We start from the raw sequence: 25,599 nt of genomic DNA, 5'->3' as shown, positions 1-25,599 counted from the left end.
GAATGAATGGATTTAGCCTAGTCACGGAATGCAGGTTTTATTTTTATTTATTTTTTAATAAACGGCTTTTTCCTACCCAAGGTTTGTCTTAACGACACTTTTTCACCCAAAAAGTTTCAAAATACCACTTTACCAACCAAACGTTATGTTCCATTAATAATTTTTGTTAAATATAGTGATATTCATTGTGAAGATGGAAATACCCTTCTCTCTTTTTCTTCTCTTCTCTTCTTAGCCTCCATCGTGGCCAAAACCACCACCAACTCCACCTCCTCCTCCTCCTGCTCCACTACCACCACCAATACCACTTCCATCTAATCTAATTTTTTTTAATCAATCAACCCACCATTCAATCAATTCCAATCAATAGTAAAAACAAACACAACAACTCTCTAAAATCCGACAATAAGGGGTCATCGGCATGCGTGTAGAGGCAGTCGCGTGGGTGTGGCGCACACAGGTGTGGGCTATTGGAAATTGGCTTGGGACTTTCGTCAAGCAGTTAGTGGAGGTGGTTTAGAGCTTCATAAATCCGACGATAAGGGGCCACCGGTGGCCAAAAAATCAAATCCACACACACTCAAAGCACTTTTACGACTTCCAATTTCAAAAATCAACCTCCAAAATGCCCTAATTTCATTAGACGAGCAAAAACCCCAATTTCGTAAAGAAACAAACCCTAGAGAGGAGGACAATATTGACAAGTGAACGGTGTTGGGGTGGAGGTTTTGGATAGGGGGTGCTGGTGAGAAGAATGGTGGTGACAGGGGTGGTTTTCAGTGAAGGAGTTGACTAGAATCAGCAAAAATCACTCGGCCAAAATAGTGGGCTGTAGCCAGTGATTGGTGGGACGAATAGGGAGGGGGAAACATGGGTTTTGTTCAGGAGGCTGAAGGGAGTGCTTTGGTGGTGTCGGGGGTAGTTGTTGATGTCGAAAAAGGGCTGATAAGGCCTAGGTTGGTTGTCTTGTGCGGTGGAGGATTTTGCGAAAAAAAGTTTGATTTCAACCAGATCTTGGGCAAATTTGGGGAATGGCTCAATGGATGAAAGGGGTGAATATATCTATTTATTTGGTGAAGAAATCAATGGAAAACAACACCCAAATGGCGGCGGCAGCATCGACAAAGGTGAGGTTATGTGGAAGATAAAAAGATTGAGTTTATTTAGGTGGCGGTGGGGGTTTTCTAGAGTAGGTTAATTGATCATCATACCCTTACTTATAACGGACTTTTGATCATCTTGTCCTTCTTCACAATGAAATTTACTAACGGAACTGTGCTATGGGTAGTAAACTGATATTTTGAAACTTTTTAGAAGGAAAAGTATCATTAAGGCAAACCTTAGGGGGGAAAAAGTCGTTTACTCTTTTTTAGTAAGCTGTAAGTCAGTTAATACAAACGGAGTTTCTTTAGAAAGACAAACATTAAGGTACTTATTCTTGTCATGGTATAGCATTCAGACTATCCATGATATATCTTGCATTTGAACCCTATTTTGAGTTAAAAAATTATAATAACAATAACAAAACAATGAAGTCTTGTTGATGTATTTGGCAATTGGTCCAATACATTATCAAAGATTATTTGACTAGGTTTGTGTTTTGATGTTGCATATTGAATGGACGTGTGAGTTAAATATTGCAACAAGAATTAATTAATTAGAACTTATCACCTACCAGTCTGGATGGTGACCACGTTCCCACGTACTTACATTAACCAATATTCAGATATAATATTCAACAGAATGTGAATTATAAAATTCAAAATTCCTGCCCATTCGACTTCTATGTATAATTATATTTGGAGTCAAGGACTTCGTGCTGCTATAAAACAGAAGGTGTCATGAGTCTATTTTTCTTTTCCACCAACCGAATATTGCTCTTAAAAAATAGTTTAATTTATTTATGAATAAAGGATGCTTCCGTGAAATGTGGCTATATATATAATTGATAGATATTCTATATTTTACTAGTCAATAATAATATATTCACCTGAAAATATCGTAAACTAAAATTATTGCGGAGACCATTACACAGAGAAAAGAGATAGGCGTACTAAAATTTACTAAAAGATAGGCTTCAATGGCCTTGAACATTCCTGAAGCCTTTTCTTTCCCACCCTTGATTTGTTCTTCCATGATATACTCTTGCACATGGATCCGCCATCCATTGTAATTAACTTAGATGCATTTAATTAACTGAAGGGAGGATGGTAATGCGGAGGAGGAAGATTGGTTGATTTTTAGGTAGATTTTGAGGTTAGAGATGAAGAACTGAGTGTGAAAAATTGAGACACTGTTATCTAAAATGGTACTTGCAAATTATACAGTCATTATCGTTTGTAACAAGTAAATTGCAAGAAGAAAGAACAGTTTTAATTGGTCAAGAGCCTTAGGAGAAGGAATAAAAGAGCTGGAGGGAAATTATTCTCAATTAATTGAAGAGACAACAAGCTTGACTGAAGACTGGCTGCTGTGGAAAACAATGGGGTATGGGGACATCAATATTTAATTGTTTCCTTCAGTCGTTATTTTAGAAAATATGATCTCATCTCATGAAACTGTTTCGATTGAAATTTTATTGTCTGATTGCGAATGCCTTACATCAATCGACCCAAAATATTATACTATGTTTACTTATCTTAGTAATCTACCTTATTATAAACTTTAATTAATTCTGTAAGATAGATGAAATAGATATATGGAAATGTAATAATTGGTACCAATGCATAGGGGATATGAATTGGAGTAAAATCCGGGGTTGAATCTTATGTTTTTTTTTTTTTTTTTCATTTGCAAGTACATTTTCACAAAATACATAAAAGATCTCGTAACAAGCCACTTTTATCACGCCCAAGGTAGTATTAGAATCATTAATGATCCATGATCCACTTATTTTTGGTAAATGGTAAAGCAAACCACACAAATAGCTTGAGAAAAGCAAACACATAACATCTTAACAGGCATCAGGATTAGTTGGCCTGGAGGTATGCTTCAACAGCTTTGACCATGACGGCTGTCTTTTCTTTTGCCTTGTTAATCAAATTCTCTCCGGGGACATCAAAGCCAGGTAAGGTGTAGAATTTGACAGTGGACTTAAAGATGGATCCTCCGTCAGGAGATGACTCCCACTTGGTCTCATAACTAATTTTCTCGAATTTGTTAGCCAACATGTCACCTTCAAAGATGGTATAGCAGTGCACGAAGTTTTCTTTGTCTAGTGCATCAACCTTTTGCTTCATGTAAGTGTCGTCTGCATAACGAAAAACAATCAAGAGTTAGTGCTATTTTTTCAAGGATGCAACAAGTTTTAACAACAATTTAGTGATCATCTTGGTGTAAATTAACTAACCTTCCACAAGGTTAACTTTCCTGATGCTTCCAGCCCCTCCATCACCTTCGATGAGTTCGGCACTCTTAATAGCTTGTGACATAATCTTGGGGAAGAGTTGATCAGCGTCAAGGACAGAGGCCTTGAACATCTTGGCTGGGGGGAGGACACTAGCGACCTCAATTTCACCGGTGACAACTCCCATGATTACCTTAAAAAGTATAAAAGTTTAAGTAACTGAAAGTCTGAAAATGAAAAGGAAGAATGAGAAGTGATTACTGATAAGTAAGGAGCTTTGAGTGGTGGAGATGTTAGAAGTGGAGGTGCTATTTATAGGCCGGGGATTCAGAATTCATGGCACACAGCTGAATATTCAAATCCCTTATCTTTTTTTTAGTCAGGTAATCAGACTTGACTAAGAATATGCCTTGCCAAAAAAATTCCTTGGACCGGATAGAACCTTCTAATATTAACACAAGAACAGATAAACAAAACAAAATATTAGTTCCTTAGTAAAAGTTCTATGTAATATAAGTACAAGCAAATGGAATCACTGCTATCATAGACATTTTACAATTGACAGAAGATTAATTAACTTCAATTTTTTACTCCTTTAAGAGTTAAATGTCCATGAATTCTCGATAAAGTGCACTTAGTGGTGATCACAGAGTGCAAATTTTATTTTTATATTAATTTTTAATGAAGCTGTAATTCAATTAATACAAATGGAGTTTCTTCAAAAAGTTCTTTTCATGGTAAAGCATTTAGACTATCCATATTTATTGCATTTGAACCCTTTTTTGCGTTAGAAAAAAATTAATAATAAATATAAAGTTTGGCTTGATATGTTGGAGATCTCATATTGAGTAGGCACACTTAAGCCAATGGGTTTATAAGAGTGGGTAATCCTCCTACTCAATAAGACTTTTTGGGTGGGGAGTTAGGTCAAACTTCAACAAGTGGTATCAAAGCCAGCCCCATTTGAGCTGAGTGATTGATCAGCGGTGGACTGTCAAACTACCTCCATTCATAGGCAAATGGACCATATGGGCTTGACCGTGAGGGAGAGTGTTGGAGATCCCATATCGACTAGACACGCTCAAGCCAATGGGTTTATAAGAGTGGGCAATTCTCCCACTCAATAAGGCCTTTTGGTGAGGAGTTAGGCTCAACTCCGACATGATGTATTTGGCTATTAGATCCGATCCATTATCAAAGCCTAATATTTGACTTGGTTTGGGTTTTGATCTTGCATAACTGAGTCCTGTCTTATCTGGGATTTGGTTCTTAGTTATCAATTCATCAAAGGAAAATAATACAGCTACCGACGGTAGTGCACCGAATGACGTGACAAAATCCTGACCGTTTATTAATTTTAACTTAATATTAATCAACGGTCAGGATTTTGCCACGTCATTCAATGCACAAATTCAGTGCACTACTGTCGGTGGCTGTAGCATTACTCTTCATCAAATGCAGCCATGGCCATGAAAAGCAAAAATATTACAACGATAATTGATTATGACGAATCACCTACCAGTGTGAATTGTGATCATGTTCTCATTTTCTCCAATGTTACCTGACCAATTGTTCATATATAATAATCAACAGAATGTGAACTATAAAAAGAGAAATTGCCGGCCATTCAACTTCTATAATTAACTATAGCTTATGAACCGTCAGTTGACTCTCTTACAGCCAAGGACTTTGTTCTGCTCTAGACAACATTATATTTTAAAACTGGTTTATATCTATTAAGGGACGATGCAATTGCGTGAAACGTGACTGTATATAATTGATAATACTTTCAATGAGCAGCAGTTATGAACCTTAAAGTCAAGGACTTCGTGCTGCTATAAAACAGAAGGGGAGTTTTATTTTTCTTTTCCACCTAACGAATATTCCTTTTAACAAACAGTTTTATTTATGAATAAAGGATGCTTATGTGAAATGTGGCTATATATAACTGATGGATATTCTACATTTTACTAGTCAATAACAATATATTAACCTGAAAATATAGCAGAGACGTCTGGCATCTCAAGAGATTACATTACTTTGCATAGGTTTTCTGGTATCCCAAACAAATTTATCTGTATATATGCATGATTACATTGTGAATAGTGATTATTCAGGAGTCAGGATAAGGCACCAGTTATTTCCAAGTGATGGCTTGACTAAAGGATAATATTTAGTATATTTATTGTAAACTGAAAACAACAGATTGTTTGTTTCAATAAAACATTCAAACATTGCAAGCCACTTGTGGTCAGTCGCCAAGGCTTATTAAGCACACAGTAACAGCAAAGACTTTCTCGGCATACAAAAATCGACCTTTTCAACAGGCGTCTAGGATTTCCAAAATAGAAAATAGGCTTCAATGGCCTTGAACATAAATATTATTACCTGTTGGTTTTTAAGAGCCGTTGAACTCTAAGGAAAGATAAGGAGAGAATGAAAAGAGTTGAACCAAAAATTTCATTACACTGCAACTTACAATATATACAACAAAAGCATACTGTTTTACCAATTGCAACAACCATTCAGACTTTTAAAATTTAAAACAAAGTTGGCAACTAATACAACCTTAATCTAAGCTGATTTCACCTAAACATGTCACTAAAAAAACAACTACTACAGCAACTTCAATTTCGGCAGTCAGGGAGGAATGCAGCAGCTGCTTGGCACCAAAACACATTCAAAAAACCAAACTAACTTTTAACTGAATTTCCAGCAAATTATCAATGTTTCAACACTCCTCCTTGATAATTTTGCTGGAAACACCAAGTCTGATCCTAAAGCCTTCAAACTTGTTTTTGGATAATCCCTTAGTTAGGATGTCAGCCACTTGATCATCACCATTGCAGTGGACCAGAACTTCCCCTTCTTGCTCAGCTTCTCTCACTGCATGGAACTTGATCTTTATGTGTTTAGTTCTCCCATGATGGACTAGATTCTTAGTCATAGCCACAGCCGATTGATTGTCACACATTATCATAGTAGGATGTCTCTGCTTCAGCTTCAAATCTTCCAGGATTTTCTCAACCAGACAGCTTGGTTCATAGCAGCTGCAGCCGAAATGTATTCTGCTTCTACTGTGGATTGTGCAACCGTTTCTCATTTCTTTGATAGCCAATAGATTGCACCATGATTCAGGAAGAAAGCATACCCTGAAGTGCTCTTTATGTCTTCCACAGAACCACCCCAGTCACTATCAGAGAATCCTTTTAGGCCAAAGTTTTCTGACCTCTTAGACCATACTCCAAAGTTGGTGCTCCCTTTCACATACTTGAGCACTCTTTTTGTAGCTTTAAAATGTGTTTCCTTGGGTTGATTCATGAACCTAGATAGTAAACTTATTGCAAACATGATATCAGGCCTGGTTGCTATTAGGTACAGCAAGCAGCCAACCAAGCTTCTGTACTATCCCTCATCAACACTTTCTGCATTATCATCCTTTGACAGCTTCAGATTTGGAACTAGAGGAACATCCACTGATTTGCAATTTTCCATATTGAATTCCCTCAAAACTTCAATTGCATACTTCTCTTGATTAACAAAAATTCCAGTTGAGCTTTGATGAACCTGCATCCCAAGAAAGTAAGCCATTTCACCTAAATCTGTCATCTCAAACTCATCAAGCATGGAGCTCTTGAATTCCTCCAGTTGAGTTGGTTTGCTCCTGTCACAAGTAGATCATCAACATACAAGGAGATGATCATAACATCCTCATCAATCTCCCTAACATACAATGTGTGCTCATTTGGACTTCTTACAAAATCCAAACTCAGCAAATGATCATTTATTCTGTTGTACCAGGCCCTTGGTGCCTGTTTCAGGCCATACAAGGCCTTCCTTAGGAGATAGACTTTGTCTTCCTTTCCCCGACTTTGTACCTTTCCGGCTATTCAACATATATCTCCTCATTCAGCCATCCATTAAGGAATGCAGATTTGATGTCCAACTAAAATATTTTTGATGCAAATTGGGCTGCCACTGCAAGCAATAACCTGATTGTGTCATGCCTTGCAACTGGTGCAAAGGTGTCCAGAAAATCAACACCATACTGCTGAGCAAAACCTTTGACAACCAGCCTTACTTTGTGCTTAAGGACTGAACCATCTGGATTGAGCTTCTTCTTGAAAATCCATTTAACTTGGATCACTTTCCTGTTCTGAGGTCTATCCACCAAGTTCCAAATTCGATTCTTCTCAATCATTGCAAGCTCTTCCTTCATGGCAACTCTCCAAACTTCTGATTTTGCAACCTCAAAGTAACATGTTGGCTCAAGTGAGGCTATGTTACATCTCTCATAAACCTCAGCTAAAGGTCTGGTACCTCTAACTGAAATTTCTTCTTCTGCATCACTCTTAACATCATAAAAAATTTGATCATCTACAGCTTCTATCCAGCTTGGTTTTGTCTCCACATCAACTCTATTTTCTTCCCAATTCCATACTCCATCCTCTTCAATTTTGACATCCCTGGAAGTCTGAATTTTTCTGGTTTCTGGAACATACACCCTATAGGCTTTAGATTGACTATTATAGCCTATTAAAATGCCAATTAAGGCCTTTCATCTAGCTTGGACCTTTTTGCTGCTGGAACCAAAATGTAGCATATATTTCCGAATATTTTGAGCCTATCTACTGCTGGTTTAACTCCATACCATGCTTTATAGGGTATTTTGCTGTCTAAGGCTTTTGTGGGAAGCCTATTGAGCAGAAACACTACTGTATTGACAACTTCTGCCCAAAATTTCTTTGGCAACCTCTTCTTAGCTACCATACATCTAGCATCTCTACAACTGATCTATTCTCCCTCTCACTAACTCTATTTTGATGTGGAGTGTAGGGGCTGCTGTATTGATGCTTAATTCCAACATCCTTGCACACTTGTTCAAACTCTTGGGAAGTGTATTTTGTACCAGTATCACTGCTCAAGATTTTTAAAGTTTTTCTAGCTTAATTTTCCACCAGCAACTTCTCTTTTTTGCTTCAAAAAATACACCCAACACATCCTAGAATAGTCATCAATAAACACACAAAGTACCTACTTTCACTCAATGACAAAGTTTCCATAGGACCACATACATCTGTATGAATGAGCTGCTCTCCAGGCTTGGTTTGCAGGGAAGGATTGCCTACTCAACTTGCCAAGTTGACAGGCTTGGCATATGGTAATACTCTCCTCTAATTTTGGCAGATTTTGGACCAGTTTCTTGGTCTGAATTTCCTTGAGACCTTGTTAATGAATATGGCCAAGTCTCTTATGCCATTTCACAAACTCATCTACTCTTACACTGCAAGCTCTATGTTCAGTTTTTTTCAGCTTAATGGGAAAGCTTTTTCCCACCATTTTGACTTTCATTAACTCACACCCCTTACTGTCTAGAATTTGGCAAATATGATTTTCAAAATGCAAGACATAATGGTTTTCTAGCATTTGTCCTACACTTAAAAGGCTTTGAGTGATTTTGGGTGCATAGAGTACATTTGAGATGAGTTTTGTACCTGTAGAGGTCTGAATTGCAACATCTCCCTTCCCCTTTGCTTTAACATAATCATAATTTGCAATTTTAATCCTGGATTGATGTGCTGAGTTTAATCTAACAAAATCCTGCAGGTGTGGTGTCATATGGTTTGTACACCTACTGTCAACCAGCCAGCCAGCCATCATAGCATCTTGGTGGTGCATTGCAGGAGGCCATAAACAATTGTTCTGCCCCTTGTTCAGGTTGCTGGCCATCTGTCACTTGTGCTTGCTGTTGGGGCTGCTCTCCTTTGTTCTTGCATACCCTTTCTATATGACCAAATTGTTTACAAGCCCTGCACTGTATTCCTAGCTTAAACCAGCATCTTTTTTCGGAATGCCCCTTCCTTTTACAGTGGGAGCAAGGTGGATATTCCTTCATCCCACCTGATTTTCCCAATTGGCCATTGCTCATTTCTTTCCCCTTCTTCTCACTGACATACCTCATATTGTTCCCTTGAGCTGGTTTGGTTTTGTGAGTTGCCATCATTGCACCCTCACCTACATCTTCTTGCCTCAAGAGCCTTCTTTGCTATTGTGCTTCAGTGCATGAACCAGCTCTATGAGTGTAACCTGCCCCATGTCTCTTGAGTCCTATAGAGATGAGATTTTGGACTCAAATCTTTCAGGTAGGCTGACCAGAACTTTCTCCACCACTCTCCTGTCTGTCAACTCCACTCCTAATAGCCTTATTTTGTTGACAACACTCATCAATCTGTCAACATAGTCCTTAACCTTCTCTGATTCTTGCATCCTCTGCATCTCAAACTCTCTTCTTAAATTTAGCACCTGCATGTTCCTTGTTGTGGTGCTGCCCATGTACTCTTCTCTCAGCTTATCCCATGCCTCTTTTGGAGTTTCGTATGCCATGATCCTTATGAATACAAGGTTTGTTATAGTAGCATGAATGTGGGAAAGGGTTCTCGATGCTTTGGCTGTTTCTTCCTCATGCAGTCTCATCTGATTATGGGTAGGATTTGGTCCTAATGGAGGTGGCTGCCTGTTTTCTTCCACATCTGCCACACAGCCCCTGACCCCGGAGGAAGGCTTTCATCTTTACAGCCCATATGTGGTAGTGTTCCCCATTAAACACTGGGGGCTGACATCAAGGCTGATTGAGCAGCCATTGTTTCAATTTTTGTGTCTGATGTAGGAAAATAAGAGGGCAGATGCAGGCTGTTTTTGGGCTGAGATGGGAGGTGTTCTTGAGTTGAGGTTGATGATTGAATGCAAGAGAGATTTAAGGTTGTTTTTGTGTGTGGCTCTGATACCATTTGTTGGTTTTTAAGAGCCGGCGAACTCTAAGGAAAGATAAGGAGAGTATGAAAAGAGTTGAACTAAAAATTTCATTACACTACAACTTACAATATATACAACAAAAGCATACTGTTTTACCAACTGCAACAACCATTCAGACTTTTAAAATTTAAAACAAAGTTGGCAACCAATACAACCTTAATCTAAGCTGATTTCACCTAAACATGTCACTAAAAAAAACAACTACTACAACAGCTTCAATTTCGGCAGTCAGGGAGGAATGCAGCAGCTGCTTGGCACCAAAACACATTAAAAAAACCAAACTAACTTTTAACTGAATTTCCAGCAAATTATCAATGTTTCAACATTACCAATCAAACGGAAGAAAGTTTGGAGTTGAGGTCTTTTATTATTTGATCTTCATGATCAATAAGTCCGGTGCATATAGTTTAAACAAGGATAATATAAATGATCTTTACCACTGTATACATCTTATGTGATCCGTTTCATGGATCTTATTCTTGTGGACAACTTGTTTACTCTCTTGGAAATTAAAGAAACAGTAAACGACAAGTGTTTAACCATATTAGCTTGTTAGTAAATGAAAAAAAATTATAAATTGAGGGTGAGAAAATATTATCCATAATGGTACTTACAGTCATTATCATTTGTTACATGACAGTTAGAAGAAGACAAAAAGTTTTAATTGCACAAAGGCCATTGAAGAAAACAATAAAAGAGCTGGAGAAGAATTAACCTCAACTGAAGAGACAACAAGTTTGACTGGAGACTGGCTGCTGTGAACTGTGATATTCAGTGGCGGCAACAATATGTAATTGGTTATTATCATTTTTTTAACGGAAAATATGATCTCATGACACTGTTTTGATGAAAATTTTCTAGTCTGATAGCAAATTCCTTGGACCAAACGACCCAAAATATTAAACTGTGTTTACTTATCTTAGTAATTTACCTAATTTTAAACTTTAATTAATTTTCTAAGATAGATGAATAGATGGAAATGTAATAATTGGTACCCATGTAAAGGAAATATGAACTGGAGTAAAATCTGGGGTGGTTGAAATTAATCTTATGTTATTAAATTCATTTGCAAGTAGATTTTCACAAATAATGTATCTTATTGCCCAGGGATATCATTTCCCCAAATTTTCAACAGTTCTAATAAGTTGGTCAAATTTGGATTTTAATATACCTGAATTAACTTGTATTCAATAAAAATGATACAAACATATTGGACTTCTTGGAATCTTGTTTTTTAGTGGATTCTCTGAATATACCAAACAAGATTTGGTATAATCCTTACATAATCACTCTTTGAAAAAAAAAAAAACCGTAAAAAGATCTCTTGACAAGCCACTTTTATCACTCCTAAGGTCTTATTAGGATCATTAATGATCCATGATCCACTTATTTTTGGTAATTGGTATAGCAAACCACACAAATAGCTTGAGGAAAGCAAACACATAACACATTTTAACAGGCATCAGGATTAATTGGCCTGGAGGTATGCTTCAACAGCCTTGACCATGACGGCTGTCTTTTCTTTTGCCTTGTTGATTAAATTCTCTGCTGGGACATCAAAGCCAGGTAAGGTGTAGAATTTCACAGTGGACTTAAAGATGGATCCTCCATCAGGAGATGACTCCCACTTGGTCTCGTAACTAATTTTCTCGAATTTGTTAGCCAACATGCCACCTTCAAAGATGGTATAGCAGTGCACGAAGTTTTCTTTGTCTAGTGCATCAACCTTTTGCTTCATGTAAGTGTCGTCTGCATAACGAAAAACAATCAAGAGTTAGTGCTATTTTTTCAAGGATGCAACAAGTTTTAACAACAATTTAGTGATCATCTTGGTGTAAATTAACTAACCTTCTACAAGGTTAACTTTCCTGATGCTTCCAGCCCCTCCATCACCTTCGATGAGTTCGGCACTCTTAATAGCTTGTGACATAATCTTGGGGAAGAGTTGATCAGCGTCAAGGACAGAGGCCTTGAACATCTTGGCTGGGGGGAGGACACTAGCGACCTCAATTTCACCGGTGACAACTCCCATGATTACCTTAAAAAGTATAAAAGTTTAAGTAACTGAAAGTCTGAAAATGAAAAGGAAGAATGAGAAGTGATTACTGATAAGTAAGGAGCTTTGAGTGGTGGAGATGTTAGAAGTGGAGGTGCTATTTATAGGCCGGGGATTCAGAATTCATGGCACACAGCTGAATATTCAAATCCCTTATCTTTTTTTTAGTCAGGTAATCAGACTTGACTAAGAATATGCCTTGCCAAAAAAATTCCTTGGACCGGATAGAACCTTCTAATATTAACACAAGAACAGATAAACAAAACAAAATATTAGTTCCTTAGTAAAAGTTTTATGTAATATAAGTACAAGCAAATGGAATCACTGCTATCATAGACATTTTACAATTGACAGAAGATTAATTAACTTCAATTTTTTACTCCTTTAAGAGTTAAATGTCCATGAATTCTCGATAAAGTGCACTTAGTGGTGATCACAGAGTGCAAATTTTATTTTTATATTAATTTTTAATGAAGCTGTAATTCAATTAATACAAATGGAGTTTCTTCAAAAAGTTCTTTTCATGGTAAAGCATTTAGACTATCCATATTTATTGCATTTGAACCCTTTTTTGCGTTAGAAAAAAATTGATAATACTTTCAATGACCAGCAGTTATTAACCTTAAAGTCAAGGACTTCGTGCTGCTGTAAAACAGAAGGGGAGTTTTATTTTTCTTTTCCACCTAACGAATATTCTTTTTAAAAAACAGTTTTATTTATGAATAAAGGATGCTTATGTGAAATGTGGCTATATATAATTGATAGCATTACACCCACATAATATTTATTATACCCGGTATTACAATTAATAACTAAACACCTAGTTGATTAATTTGAAAGAAAAACACATAAATTGAGTTTTAAAGATTAATTCATACCTATGTATCAATCTTCTTGAATAAACCTTTCTCTTTGCTTCGAGTATGTAACTCAAAAGTAAAACAAGAGATTGAGAGAATGAATTTTTTCACAAACTGAAACTATTATTGATTTTTCTTCCAATAAAAATATACATAAGCTTCTCTTTATATAGAGAAGTCCGGATTTCAAATGAATTGAATCCGTAAAACAAATCGAAACAAAACAAAACAAAAAGTCTAATCAATCACCAACTAAAGGTGACTTATCAAACCTATAAAGACTAATAAACTAATAAGAAAATAACATCTATCTCTAAGATAATGACACTGAGGTTCACATGTCTCCCACGTGTCTTACAAAGATATAAATATTATATTACACGTTTTATATATCAAAATATAATTATAACAAACGACAATACACAACATCCAATGCCTTCTTTTAATCTAGATCGTTGAATTCTGTCGGCAAAATCCTGAATGTCCACACATTATCTTCTGCTTGTTTGATACACGTCAGTGTATTACATGTTGGACATTTTCGGTTGTCCAAATCTGCATCCTCTAGATTTTTATCAATCTTTAAAGTTATACACTTCTATAAGATCAATAAAATCTTTCAGAGTCTCATCTTCTTGGGCTTCCTGGTCGTGGGCTAAGACCACCCTCAGAAGATCAATAGTACCTTCCATTAAAGCTTGCTTTGATAGATGGGCTAAATCAAACCCTTCTAGTAGCGTTCTTAACTGGGCTTGGTTATGTTTGAAGAGTGCATCCTGGATTGTTGCATACATGTTTGGTAAAACTACCACTATCCCATTATGGATATGGACAGTAACATTTGCTTTAACAAGTTCTTCTAGCTTGGATTTAACCAGTAGCAGTTTTGCAATATGCAACCTGGTCCAATCTTCCTTTTCTTTCCTTTGAATTTCTTCTAGTGCATAAGATCCCATTCTTACCTTGTTATCTAACATAATTCGGTACCATGGTTCTCCTACAAGAAATTCTCATATCTGTACAGGTTGAACATTATAGTTCTCTTGCAATGAGGAAGTAATCATGCAAGTGAAAGTGTCGACCTTTCTATTCAATACACATAGCGTTTGTTTAACCGCGTCTAGCATATTTGGGTCCACCATTGCTTCCTGTACATCAATTTACATTGTATCGATCCATCCTCTATTCAAAAGATTTCTTCAATAACCTTTTCTAAAGGTTTTCCACGGAACGTACAATTCCATAGCGCCAATAGGATAAACTGCTAATCCTTGGACCAAATCCGCCAAGGCAGTTTTTCCCAATTTTACTATTAGATTATTTAAATTCTTGAGTTTGAGATCTATCATGTCAAACAAATGACATTTTCTCATTACCTCGATTTTTTGAATTCCTGCTTCATAAAGCATAGCAGTTCCTCTAAACTCCTCGTCTTCATAAAATAGTTTGTCAGCTTCCAGCCAAGCTATCCTTCTTACTAACTTCTCTAAACACCTCTTCAGTTGTACTTCCCTTTAACTTGTCACTAATGCGATTCTAATTTCGGTTTCCAAATCCTCCCAGAGTGTTTGACTAGCCGGAGTTAATCTTAACCCTTCTGGAAAGCTAAACCTCTCACAAATATCCGCGTCAATTAACCGCTTTTGTGGAGTGTGTGGGATCACCACGCTTGCAGCGCCTGATGATGAATCCTCAAAAGTTTTTGTCTTTTGCAATGGACAATAAGCCCGTTCATGTCCTTCTTGTTTACAAGACCAACAAACCATTGCTTTCTTCTAGGATTTTTGTTTTTCCTTCTTAGGAGTAACCTCATTTTCAGAAGTAACTTCCTTCGTAGAAGTACCTTTCAAGCGTTGAAATTTTGGGTTTCTTCTTGCCAAAGTATCAGAGTGATAAGAGCGTAAAAGTATATATTTTGTTAGTGATTTAATTGGATTATTTGTGAAAAAATTTGTTTAATTTGTGGAATTTGAATTAATTATTTCATAAATACCTTTTACGGGGATCACGGGTGTATTTTGAGTATTTTCAAGTTTAAATTGATATTTGAAGGAAAAAGAATGATGTCGATGAAATTCATGACAAGTAGGAACAAACGGTGCAAGAATCGGAGTTGAAACGAGAAAGTTGTGGCTCGTTGAAGATACAACGTAAAATCTAGAAATCCTTCAAGATGAGCATGCTTCGATGTTTCGATCATAACTTGAGCTGTAGAAATTAGAATTTGACGATTCCTATGGTGTTGGAAAGCTTATTCAGAGAGCTACAAAGTTCATGTTGATGACTTTACCAAATTCTGAAGATCACAGACTCGTGGGACAGAAAGAACAATCATCATAGCGACCATTTCTGATTGCCGCAGTGATGGGTCACAGACCTGTTTGGGTTATTGCATTCTCCTAGTCCGAATCTGAATGGGTTAAAGCATTTAATTCTTTCCTAAGTAACCTCCAAACATAAGGGTCTTTAATTAGTTTTTGGGGATTAAGAAGGAGAAAGGACGGCTACTATTTTGGATATTGGAATTCTTGTAGTTCTTATTTGCCAATTAGAGAAGTTTTTATATTTTTCTTTCTTGAACTCATGTTATTGGATACAATGGTTGTTTTTATTACTACATTTGTGAACTAAATCCCTTTTCTAGGGCTAAAGATGTAGCTCAATTTATGAATATGTGTTGACTTTATTGTTGTTAATTCTTATTGAGCGTTAATTCTAAGTTTTATTATTGTGTATAATGCTTTCAATTCTTAAGGATCCGAGAGTTGAATGATATCATGGGTTGGGTTGAGATCGAGAGATGAAACCTGATTTGTCTAAGGTAATAAAACCATAGATTGAGCAAACTCTAGAGTTTGGTTACCGCGATCTATGAGGCTCTGGTAAATTCTATAGAACGTAATGATCTCTTAACTCCTAAATCCAACTTAGAGATAGTTTGGGTTGTTGCTTAAGGGTTAATTCGCTAATTGTTTGAGAGAAAGTTAGTGGAATATCAGGGAATTTGGCCTTTAGAATAAGCTTAATTAGGTTAGCAATAATTGTCAATGCATAGGATTCAATTGGTGTGAAATCTGTGCCCTAGGTTTAGTCATATTGATCTGTTTACCAAATTATTCATAAAATTCTGCTTTTGTTTAGTTTTTAGTTTGTTATCTTTTTCATTAAATTCATTCTTAAAATTCTGTTTCATCAAATAGTAACAAAATAGACTAATTTGGTACTTGGTAGGTAATTCCCTTGGGATTCGACACTCATTTACTCGAGTTTTATTACTTGCGCGATTTTGTACACTTGCGAAAAGCCTGTCACATAGTCATAGTCTCGACTCTTTCCTTCTTTAACCTGCTTTGCTGTAGTAGTCTGCTTAGGAGTAGAGATCACCCGCTTATCTACAGTCTTCTCCTTTTTAACAGTAACCCTTGGAGCCGAAGTTATCTTCAAGGGACAATTCCTTCTCAAGTGTCCTCATTGTTTACACTTGGAACATGAGAAGTGATTTCCAGTTTCCTTCTTGTTCATCATTATCGTATAATTCTTCAGAGAAATGTCTTGACAAAAAGTCAGTAACCAAGTTAGATTTACCAGAAATATATTCAAATTTGATTCTATAATTTGCAAACCAAATTTTCCATCTGATTAGTCTAGCTTTGTCATCCTTTAAAGACAGTTTCATAAAAGTTTTTAAATATTTAGAGTCTGTCCTTAAAGTAAATTCCTGACTGATTACGAACAATCGAAATCGGTCAATACATTCTGTCGCTGCTAAAACTTCCTTTTCATGGACATGATAGTTTATCTCAACATGAGAGAATTTTCTTGACGCATATCGAACAATCCGTTCAATATTATCAGTACCCTTAGCCTTAAGCACACCTCCCCAGTATAAGTGGGACGCATCACTCTCTATAATAAGCGCATCCTCATCTTCAGGGAGTTTTAAAGGTTTTAATTGCTTTGTCAAGGCTTTGGTCCGCTTAACACAATTAGTATCTTCAAGTGTCCAAACCCAGGGCACTTTATCACTAACCTTAAATGTCAAGCCATTGATTACATTAGCGAGATTAGGAACATATTCGCACATATAATTGGCTAATCCAAGAAATTGTTGTAACATGTGCTTATCTTCCAGCACATCTGGAAATTCCAGCAACTTCTTCGAGATATGTTCTTGGAGTTGAATACCTCCTTCACCTATCTCAACACCTAAGAACTTCACCTTATTCTTAAACCATTCTACCTTTCTTTCAGATAGAATCATTCTATTATTAAGAAACCTTTTGATCACCAGTTTAAGATGATTTACATGCTCTTCTTTGGTCTTACTAAAAACCAGAACATCATCAATATAGACTACACAAAAGTTAGATAAGTCTCCAAAGACTTTATCCATTTTCCTCTGGAATATTGATGGTGCCTGCTTAAGCCCAAAAGGCAGAACCATGCATTCAAACAATCCTTTCGAACAGGTGAAAGCCGTCAAATGAATGCTTGACTCCTCCATTCTGATATGCCAGAAACCTGACTTTAGATCGAATTTTGAGAAGATTTTTCCAAATCTAGCTTTATTCAAACAAGCTGATTTGTTTGGTATCTTATAGGCATCATAAATAGTTTTATCATTCAATTGCCTATAATCGATAACCATCCGCGCCTTGCCTCTTTCCCGCTCAGCTCTATTCATGATCATGAATGTTGGCGAAAAGTGTGGGCTTTTACTAGTGCGTATTAATTGCTTTTCCAGCAATTCCGATATTTGTTTGCTAAATTCCTCCTCTGCATCAGGAGTATAAGGATATGATTTGGTAGTTATCGTATCATCATCCTTCTTTAATTTAAGCGAAGCATATATACCGTTCATTTCCCATAACTTTAGCGGTTGATTATCAAAGCATGGAGAAAGTTCCTCTTTAAAGGATTTTACAAGTTCCTCAATCCTTAAAGAGTTCTTTTGGCTCTTGCTTTCAACCTTCAAGATTATCTCCTTATCTGTTGATTTATCCATGCTCTCAAGGCATGCACCAGAGGGACTAACCTCCTGCGATATACCCTGTACGATCCGGTTTATATGATGACTTGGATACAATCTTTGAAAGAAAACAGCCTCATCCATTCCTTCTGCTTCAGAAGCTTTCAACCACCATTTTTCTTTTTCCAAAATTTGGAAAACAATGTGATCTACTTCTTGCGTTAGTTTCACCGATCTAAAAATGTTTCTAACTTTCGAAACTTCAGGCTTAGCAAGAATAGGGATTTTATGACCTCCAAGGATAATGTGGCCGTTATCCTGAATAAATGGTCTAATTTCTGCTTGCCCTCGCAGAAAGCTATTCCCGAGAATAAAATCTACTTCTAAGTAATCCACTATAAGGACTTCCCTTAGAGTATTTTTTTCTCGTTTAACAGTACAACCACATTTTCAACCACATTCGTGATCATACTTTGACCTCCATCTACAACTGTATTTAGGATTGGTCTTTCCAATGATTTCCAAAGCTCCTCTGGAAAACATTGCTTTCTTGTAATATATTTGGTTGCTCCTGTGTCTACAAGAACATCTAGAATATATTCCTCATATTCTGGAAAACATAGTTTAGCACGAATGCAAGTGTCAATAGTACCTTGAATTAGCGCATGACAATGTATTTCATAACTCATCATCATTTTCGTGCTTGGAGTTTCGTCTTCATATACTAGAATTTGTAAAGATTTATATCCAACTATTTTCCTGCTACTGCTACTCCCAGCATCACTAGCAGTGTCATCTGTTTTCGGTATATTTTTCCTTGATATGATAGGTTGAATATCCTTATTCCGTTCCAAAGACACTGAGTTTCTAGGCATAGGAAGAGTAACATCAACCTCATTATCAAGTTCCTTGATTTGAATTCCTTAATTTGGGTTTAATTCCACCACGTTAGGCTGCTTCAAATATTCTAAAACCCATCGTTTTGGCCATATAAGAGCCTTAGCATTGACTACCATAGGTCGAATTAGAATTACAGAATCCTGTCCCAGGCCATGAATCTCAGTATCTGCACTGGAGTTCATTCGTATAAGATTAACAGAATTTATCAACCGATAAATCAACCTATACTGAATTGTGATTCCGTCACTAGAAGCCATTAAGTCTTCTAGCCCTGAAGTATGAATTTGAATAACCATAATCCATTTAAGATTTGGATCCTAGAGACTAACCATATATCTTAGTTTAGCAGTCCCGTAGGTATCTCCCAAAGTCAGGTTAGAGTGAAAGCCACCAATTAAAGCTTTTCCAAACATAAGCCATCGCCTGTCCATCAAAGCAACCTGAACAAGTACATTCATTCCTCCACGGAATAATCCTTGTACATGTATCTATACAGCACCAAGTTGCACATAATTATACTTGTCATTTGCCCGTTTGGCAAGAGTTCTAACCTTCCGTATAGGTACTCATTGTTCGAGAGTACCAATTCACCTTCTCAAGACTGAGAGAAAGCTACACAAACAGGTTTTTCATGTACATCTTCCAAGCCTTCAGCTTTAAATAACCACTTAGAGCGTTTCACAAAAACTTATCTAGGTGTTAACCTCGGAATTATCCAATTATCCGGGTTACCCGAGTGATCCTCATAATTAGACGACGAACTAATTACTGAGCTAGGATTTTCATCTTCATTTCTAATTGGGATAAGATCATCCTCATCACCAATTCCACTATTCCTAGGATATTCACTAAGATTTCTAGCCCTTTGCATGAATATACCTATGCGTTGAAGATTTGAATATTATTCCTCAAAAGTCATACCTTTTGAGTCATCCTCTGAAGAATCCGAATCTTCAGAATAATCCGAAATTAATTCATAAACCTCGTCATCTGAATTAATTTTGTATCCCCAAACTGGCTCATATTCAGAAGTTTGGCTTTCAGCGTTGACTTCTAAAAATCTTATCGCGGCCTTCTTCTTTCCCTTATGAGGGCATCTATCCGCAAAATGATTTTTGTCACCACAAATCCAGCAACAATTACAATCTTTTGCGTTTTTGCTAGATGGACAAGTAGCACAATACTTATGCAGTCCTCGTTCCTTAGCATTGAGTCTACCCTTCCCTATTCGCCTAATAAACCTTCCATGATCTAGAAGATTCCTTTTATTGGTGACAAGTCTTTTCACCATATTACGGAAACGTTTCAGCTTAAAATTCTTTTTACCAAATGATCATTTCCGTTTCATATGGTTTTTCCAACTTCGATGTTTAGTCGAATTCCTCGACTCACAGCCATATTGTCCTGGCACTCCATCAAAGTTTTGACAACAAGATTCATTGAACTCAAGTTTTTTGGCCTCTTTATCCAATTTGGCATTCAAACATCTTGTTCTCATGAGTTGTCTAACAGCTTCTATCCTTCCTCCTAAAGAATCAACAACCTGATTTTTTTCGACTAGAAGCTTAAACACCTCGTTTGTTGCCTTATCCCAATCACCTTGGGTTTCTTTGGCCACGAACTGGGCATACCCTGGAGGCAATCCAGGATATTTTTCCTGCAGACTTGCCGCAAACTAATCTAGAACGTCCTGACCACCCATGGTCAATCTGAATCAATCCTTAAGCTAGCTACAAAGTCTGACTCTTAATATGGTTAAGGATCCAAATCCAACTGGGATTCGACGTACCAATAAGGAATTACCGCCTTAGCCTTTTCCAACCACTTATTCCAAAGTTCCAACTCGGCAACTTCAATAGTTGAGATTCGACAGATAAAGCATAAAATCTTTGTGCACCCTTGACTAAAGGCCTTTTGGATAACATCCAAAAGTCGCTTTACTCCTAGCCAAGTCAGATACTCTTCTCAAATATCTGGGTTTCCGTTACAGAGTTCTAACACGACCCATTTAACCTCTTGTTCTTTATACCCTTCAATAGGCCACACTTGTTCAATGTCACTTAGAACCAAGGACATCTCCTATTTTACTGGCTTGGTAAAATAGTTAAGATGTGTTCCAGTGTCTTGACCTTTTGAAGTACAGAATTGACCTTTTCAATTTGTTTTCCGATCTGAGTCAATTCTTCGTTTAGAGCAAATATATGATACACCATATAATTTACTCTCCTGTCTAGGTTATCAAGCTTCTGGGTCAAAAGCTCTAACTTATCTATGACAGTATTTAATAAACCAATCTTCGGTTTTCCCTCGAGTCCATGATCCAAATGAAAACAAGTCTTATTTACACAAACTTCATCATTTAAACCATTATTCATGCTATAGAACTTTCAACAGGTTAACAGGTCTAAATACCCCTGTCTTCCAAAGCTCTGATACTATTACACCCACATAATATTTGTTATACCCTGAAAATATCAGAACCGAAAATATAGTAGAGACATCTGGCATCTCAAGAGATTACATTACTTTGCATAGGTTTTCTAGTATCCCAAACAAATTTATCTGTATATATGATTCAATTGTGAATAGTGATTATTCAGAAGTCAGGACAAGGCACCAGTTATTTCCAAGTGATGGCTTGACTAAAGGATAATATTTAGTATATTTATTGTAAACTGAAAACAACATATTGTTTGTTTCAATAAAACATTCAAACATTGCAAGCCACTTGTGGTCACAATCGCCAAGGCTTATTCAGCACAGAGTAATAGCAAAGACGTTCTCAGCATACAAAAATCGACCATTTCAATAGGCGTCTAGGATTTCCAATAAAGAAATTAGGCTTCAATGGCCTTGAACATAAATATTATTACCAATCAAACGGAAGAAAGTTTGGAGTTGAGGTCTTGTATTATTTGATCTTCATGATCAATAAGTCCGGTGCATTTAGTTTAAACAAGGATAATATAAATGATCTTTACCACTGTAGACATCTTATTGTTAGTAAATGAACCATATACGCAGTGGAAACAAAAAAAAAAAATACAAGGATTGTTTAAATGAGTCAAGATCAAGGGTGTAATTTTACAATTTATACTGAAGTAAAATCTGAACAAAAAAGTTAATCATGAGTTTAGAAAAACATACGCACATTTGGAGGCTCCTCCAAATTTGTCAATGAACGTTTTGCTATCGATCCAAGTGTAGGATCTAACCCACGTAGTCCATACGAAGACAATCACAAAGAACTAAGGAGGGATTTGCTAGATTCTCCTTAGTCTTAAGAATCAAGAAGACAAATCAAATGAATTGATTTTGGGCAAAAATGGATTCTGTTGTGGGAGTGTAAATGGGGCTGTGTGTTTTTGCTTTTTCAAAGAGAAAAATGAACTAATGAATTAACTCACACATTTTACAAATTACATTTTTCTTTTATAGTAAAACTTTAATGCCCTATTCCCATATGGAATAGGCTTGGCTCTAACCCAAACACCCCATGTTACCAAACACTCCCAATTAGATATTTTATATTTATTTCATCATTATCTCAATTAAAATCAATTAATATATATTTAATCTATATATTAACATTTAACAATAATGATGATTTAATTAAATATATGCGAACACATATTTAAACGTAATTTCACTTATTTAATTTTTCTAATAAATTAAATAAAGGCTACGACTTCAGCAAATTTAATTACACTGTGAAATTACCAAAATGCCTTTTTGCCTAAAAATATGAAAATGCCCTTCTTTCTTCCTGAGTTTTAAATTATCTTCTATGTGTGTGACTCATAGGCTCCTCATCATATCGGCAGTGTATAGTATCGCGATTAATACTAATTAATCATCTCACTGTACACAGACCAAAATTGGCCCCTGGCAAGGCATCATGACCACCCGATAGATTCGGATTCAACAAAGTAGCTACCTGTCAACAATATGGTTACCGTACAATTCGATCATTTCATCATACATTATCTCGACGAAACGAAGGCATAGAAATAGTGTCAACCTTCGGTTACTCTCGATATTATGTATTCAGTTTCTGAACCAATGACCTGTATTATAATCCGAATAGAGCAACAACTCAATCCCACTGTGGCCACAGTTTTAGTGTCATTGCCATATACTGAATTACGCCGTGAGATAACTTCTCCTGTACCTGGGAGTGATAATCCTCTGTCAATCCACCATAGTCTTGATACACTTCTTGACGCAGCCATTCACCACCGTATTGACAGCTCTGAAAAGAACTGCGTTAGGCTAGTATCAAACTACACCAATCGGTGCACAAGATGCTCCGGTAATCTCAAGTCTAAGGATCACATGCACCACCATTCGTTAGAGGATTTGTTCCATAGACACTGGGGTTACCATCCATATGGAATCCTCTGATGGGTCAGTCCAGTGAACTTGCTACGGTGTATTCGCCTACAGCAAGCACTCATGTGTTAGACCAGGTTGTCACCAAACAACCTTGACAAGTAAGATTAGTCACTGTCTTTCGACAGGGTAATTCAACACTATGATAGCCTTACCGTATTATCTGTGCCCTTACTTCAGAATAATACTGGAGCTACGGACGTTTCTAGAATGACCACCATATGTGCTCATAGGGTTCTCACTATTAAGATTTGAAATACTTGATACTCTCGTCACGGTTTTACCATTCTAAGGACATATATCAATACATATTGCAATAATAATGATTTACGCGTTATAGAATAAAATGTCTTTTATTGATTAATAAACATTATTACAAAGAGTCAATTCCATAATGATTTATTGGCTCTAGGGTACCTACTTCAACACTTATGTGACCCATTAGATGGATCTTATTTTTGTGGACAACTTGTTTACTCTCTTTGGAAATTAAAGAAACAGTAAATGACAAGTGTTTAACCAGACTAGCTTGTTAGTAAATGAAAAAAAAAACTATGAATTGAGGGTGAGAAAATATTATCCATAATGGTACTTACAGTAATTATCATTTGTAACATGAAAGTTAGAAGAAGACAAAAAGTTTTAATTGCGCAAAGGCCACTGAAGAAGACAATAAATGAGCTGGAGAAGAATTATTCTCAATTGAAGAGACAACAAGTTTGACTGGAGACTGGCAACTGTGATACTCAGTGGAGGCAACAATATGTAATTGGTTATTATCATTTTTTTAACGGAAAATATGATCTCATGACACTGTTTTGATGAAAATTTTCTAGTCTGATAGCAAATTCCTTGGACCAAACGACCCAAAATATTAAACTGTGTTTACTTATCTTAGTAATTTACCTAATTTTAAACTTTAATTAATTTTCTAAGATAGATGAATAGATGGAAATGTAATAATTGGTACCCATGTAATGGAAATATGAACTGGAGTAAAATCTGGGGTTGAAATTAATCTTATGTTCTTGATTTCATTTGCAAGTAGATTTTCACAAATAATGTATCTTATTGCCCAGGGTTATCTTTTCCCCAAATTTTCAACAGTTCTAATAAGTTGGTCAAATTTGGATTTAATATACCTGAATTAACTTTATTCAATCAAAATGATACAAACATATTCGACTTCTTGGAATCTTGTTTTTTAGTGGATTCTCTGAATATACCAAACAAGATTTGGTATAATCCTTACATAACCACTCTTTGAGGGGAAAAAAAAAAAAAAGGTAAAAAGATCTCTTGACAAGCCACTTTTATCACTCCCGAGGTCTTATTAGAATCATTAATGATCCATAATCCTCTTATTTTTGGTAATTGGTAAAGCAAACCACACAAAAAAGCTTGAGGAAAGCAAACACATAACATCTTAACAGGCATGAGGATTAATTGGCCTGGAGGTATGCTTCAACAGCTTTGACCATGACGGCTGTCTTTTCTTTTGCCTTGTTAATCAAATTCTCTCCGGGGACATCAAAACCAGGTAAGGTGTAGAATTTCACAGTGGACTTAAAGATGGATCCTCCATCAGAAGATGACTCCCACTTGGTCTCGTAACTAATTTTCTCGAATTTGTTAGCCAACATGCCACCTTCAAAGATGGTATAGCAGTGCACGAAGTTTTCTTTGTCTAGTGCATCAACCTTTTGCTTCATGTAACTGTCGTCTGCATAACGAAAAACAATCAAGAGTTAGTGCTATTTTTTCAAGGATGCAACAAGTTTTTACAACAATTTAGTGAATTAACTAACCTTCCACAAGGTTAACTTTCCTGATGCTTCCAGCCCCTCCATCACCTTCGATGAGTTCGGCACTCTTAATAGCTTGTGACATAATCTTGGGGAAGAGTTGATCAGCGTCAACGACAGAGGCCTTGAACATCTTGGCTGGGGGGAGGACACTAGCGACCTCAATTTCACCGGTGACAACTCCCATGATTACCTTAAAAAGTATAATAGTTTAAGTAACTGAAAATGAAAAGGAAGAATGAGAAGTGATTACTGATAAGTAAGGAGATTTGATTGGTGGAGATGTTAGAAGTGGAGGTGCTATTTATAGGCCGGGGATTCAGAATTTCATGACACAGAGCTGAATATTTAAATCCCTTATCTTTTTTATCACGTAATCTGGCTTGACTAAGGATATGCCTTGCCAAAAAATTTCCTTGGACCGCATAGAACCTTCTAATATTAACACAACAGATAAA

General features: G+C 36.5%; 3 protein-coding genes across 3 annotated transcripts; all 3 read right to left on the bottom strand.

The window, feature by feature from the left end:
• Positions 1–2,859: 2,859 nt before the first annotated feature.
• On the bottom strand, positions 2,860–3,565 carry LOC116108158 (major strawberry allergen Fra a 1-2-like). Its single transcript, XM_031394433.1, has 2 exons — positions 3,350–3,565; positions 2,860–3,250 (listed from the first exon to the last, which is right to left on the bottom strand). The coding sequence occupies exons 1-2, from the start codon at positions 3,531–3,533 to the stop codon at positions 2,970–2,972; spliced, it is 465 nt and encodes a 154-aa protein (XP_031250293.1). The 5' UTR covers positions 3,534–3,565; the 3' UTR covers positions 2,860–2,969.
• A 7,748-nt stretch (positions 3,566–11,313) lies between these two features.
• On the bottom strand, positions 11,314–12,223 carry LOC116108153 (major strawberry allergen Fra a 1-2-like). Its single transcript, XM_031394429.1, has 2 exons — positions 12,008–12,223; positions 11,314–11,908 (listed from the first exon to the last, which is right to left on the bottom strand). The coding sequence occupies exons 1-2, from the start codon at positions 12,189–12,191 to the stop codon at positions 11,628–11,630; spliced, it is 465 nt and encodes a 154-aa protein (XP_031250289.1). The 5' UTR covers positions 12,192–12,223; the 3' UTR covers positions 11,314–11,627.
• Positions 12,224–24,778: 12,555 nt separating this feature from the next.
• Positions 24,779–25,408, bottom strand: LOC116108154 (major strawberry allergen Fra a 1-2-like). The gene is made up of 2 exons (XM_031394430.1): positions 25,145–25,408; positions 24,779–25,059 (listed from the first exon to the last, which is right to left on the bottom strand). The coding sequence occupies exons 1-2, from the start codon at positions 25,326–25,328 to the stop codon at positions 24,779–24,781; spliced, it is 465 nt and encodes a 154-aa protein (XP_031250290.1). The 5' UTR covers positions 25,329–25,408.
• Positions 25,409–25,599: the final 191 nt, after the last annotated feature.

The sequence above is a fragment of the Pistacia vera genome, unplaced genomic scaffold, assembly GCF_008641045.1.
Source record: "Pistacia vera cultivar Batoury unplaced genomic scaffold, PisVer_v2 Contig555, whole genome shotgun sequence".
Taxonomy (NCBI): Eukaryota; Viridiplantae; Streptophyta; class Magnoliopsida; order Sapindales; family Anacardiaceae; genus Pistacia; species Pistacia vera.
This window is presented reverse-complemented; position numbering and strand designations above follow the sequence as displayed.

What these genes read in the sequence shown, in the direction of transcription:
- LOC116108154 (XM_031394430.1), bottom strand. Translation starts at nt 25,328, where the DNA reads ATGGGAGTTGTCACCGGTGAAATTGAGGTCGCTAGTGTCCTCCCCCCA. An exon ending in GAAAGTTAACCTTGTGGAAG is followed by an intron (nt 25,060 to 25,144) that starts GTTAGTTAATTC and finishes TTCGTTATGCAG; the next exon opens with ACGACAGTTACATGAAGCAA.
- LOC116108158 (XM_031394433.1), bottom strand. Translation starts at nt 3,533, where the DNA reads ATGGGAGTTGTCACCGGTGAAATTGAGGTCGCTAGTGTCCTCCCCCCA. An exon ending in GAAAGTTAACCTTGTGGAAG is followed by an intron (nt 3,251 to 3,349) that starts GTTAGTTAATTT and finishes TTCGTTATGCAG; the next exon opens with ACGACACTTACATGAAGCAA.
- LOC116108153 (XM_031394429.1), bottom strand. Translation starts at nt 12,191, where the DNA reads ATGGGAGTTGTCACCGGTGAAATTGAGGTCGCTAGTGTCCTCCCCCCA. An exon ending in GAAAGTTAACCTTGTAGAAG is followed by an intron (nt 11,909 to 12,007) that starts GTTAGTTAATTT and finishes TTCGTTATGCAG; the next exon opens with ACGACACTTACATGAAGCAA.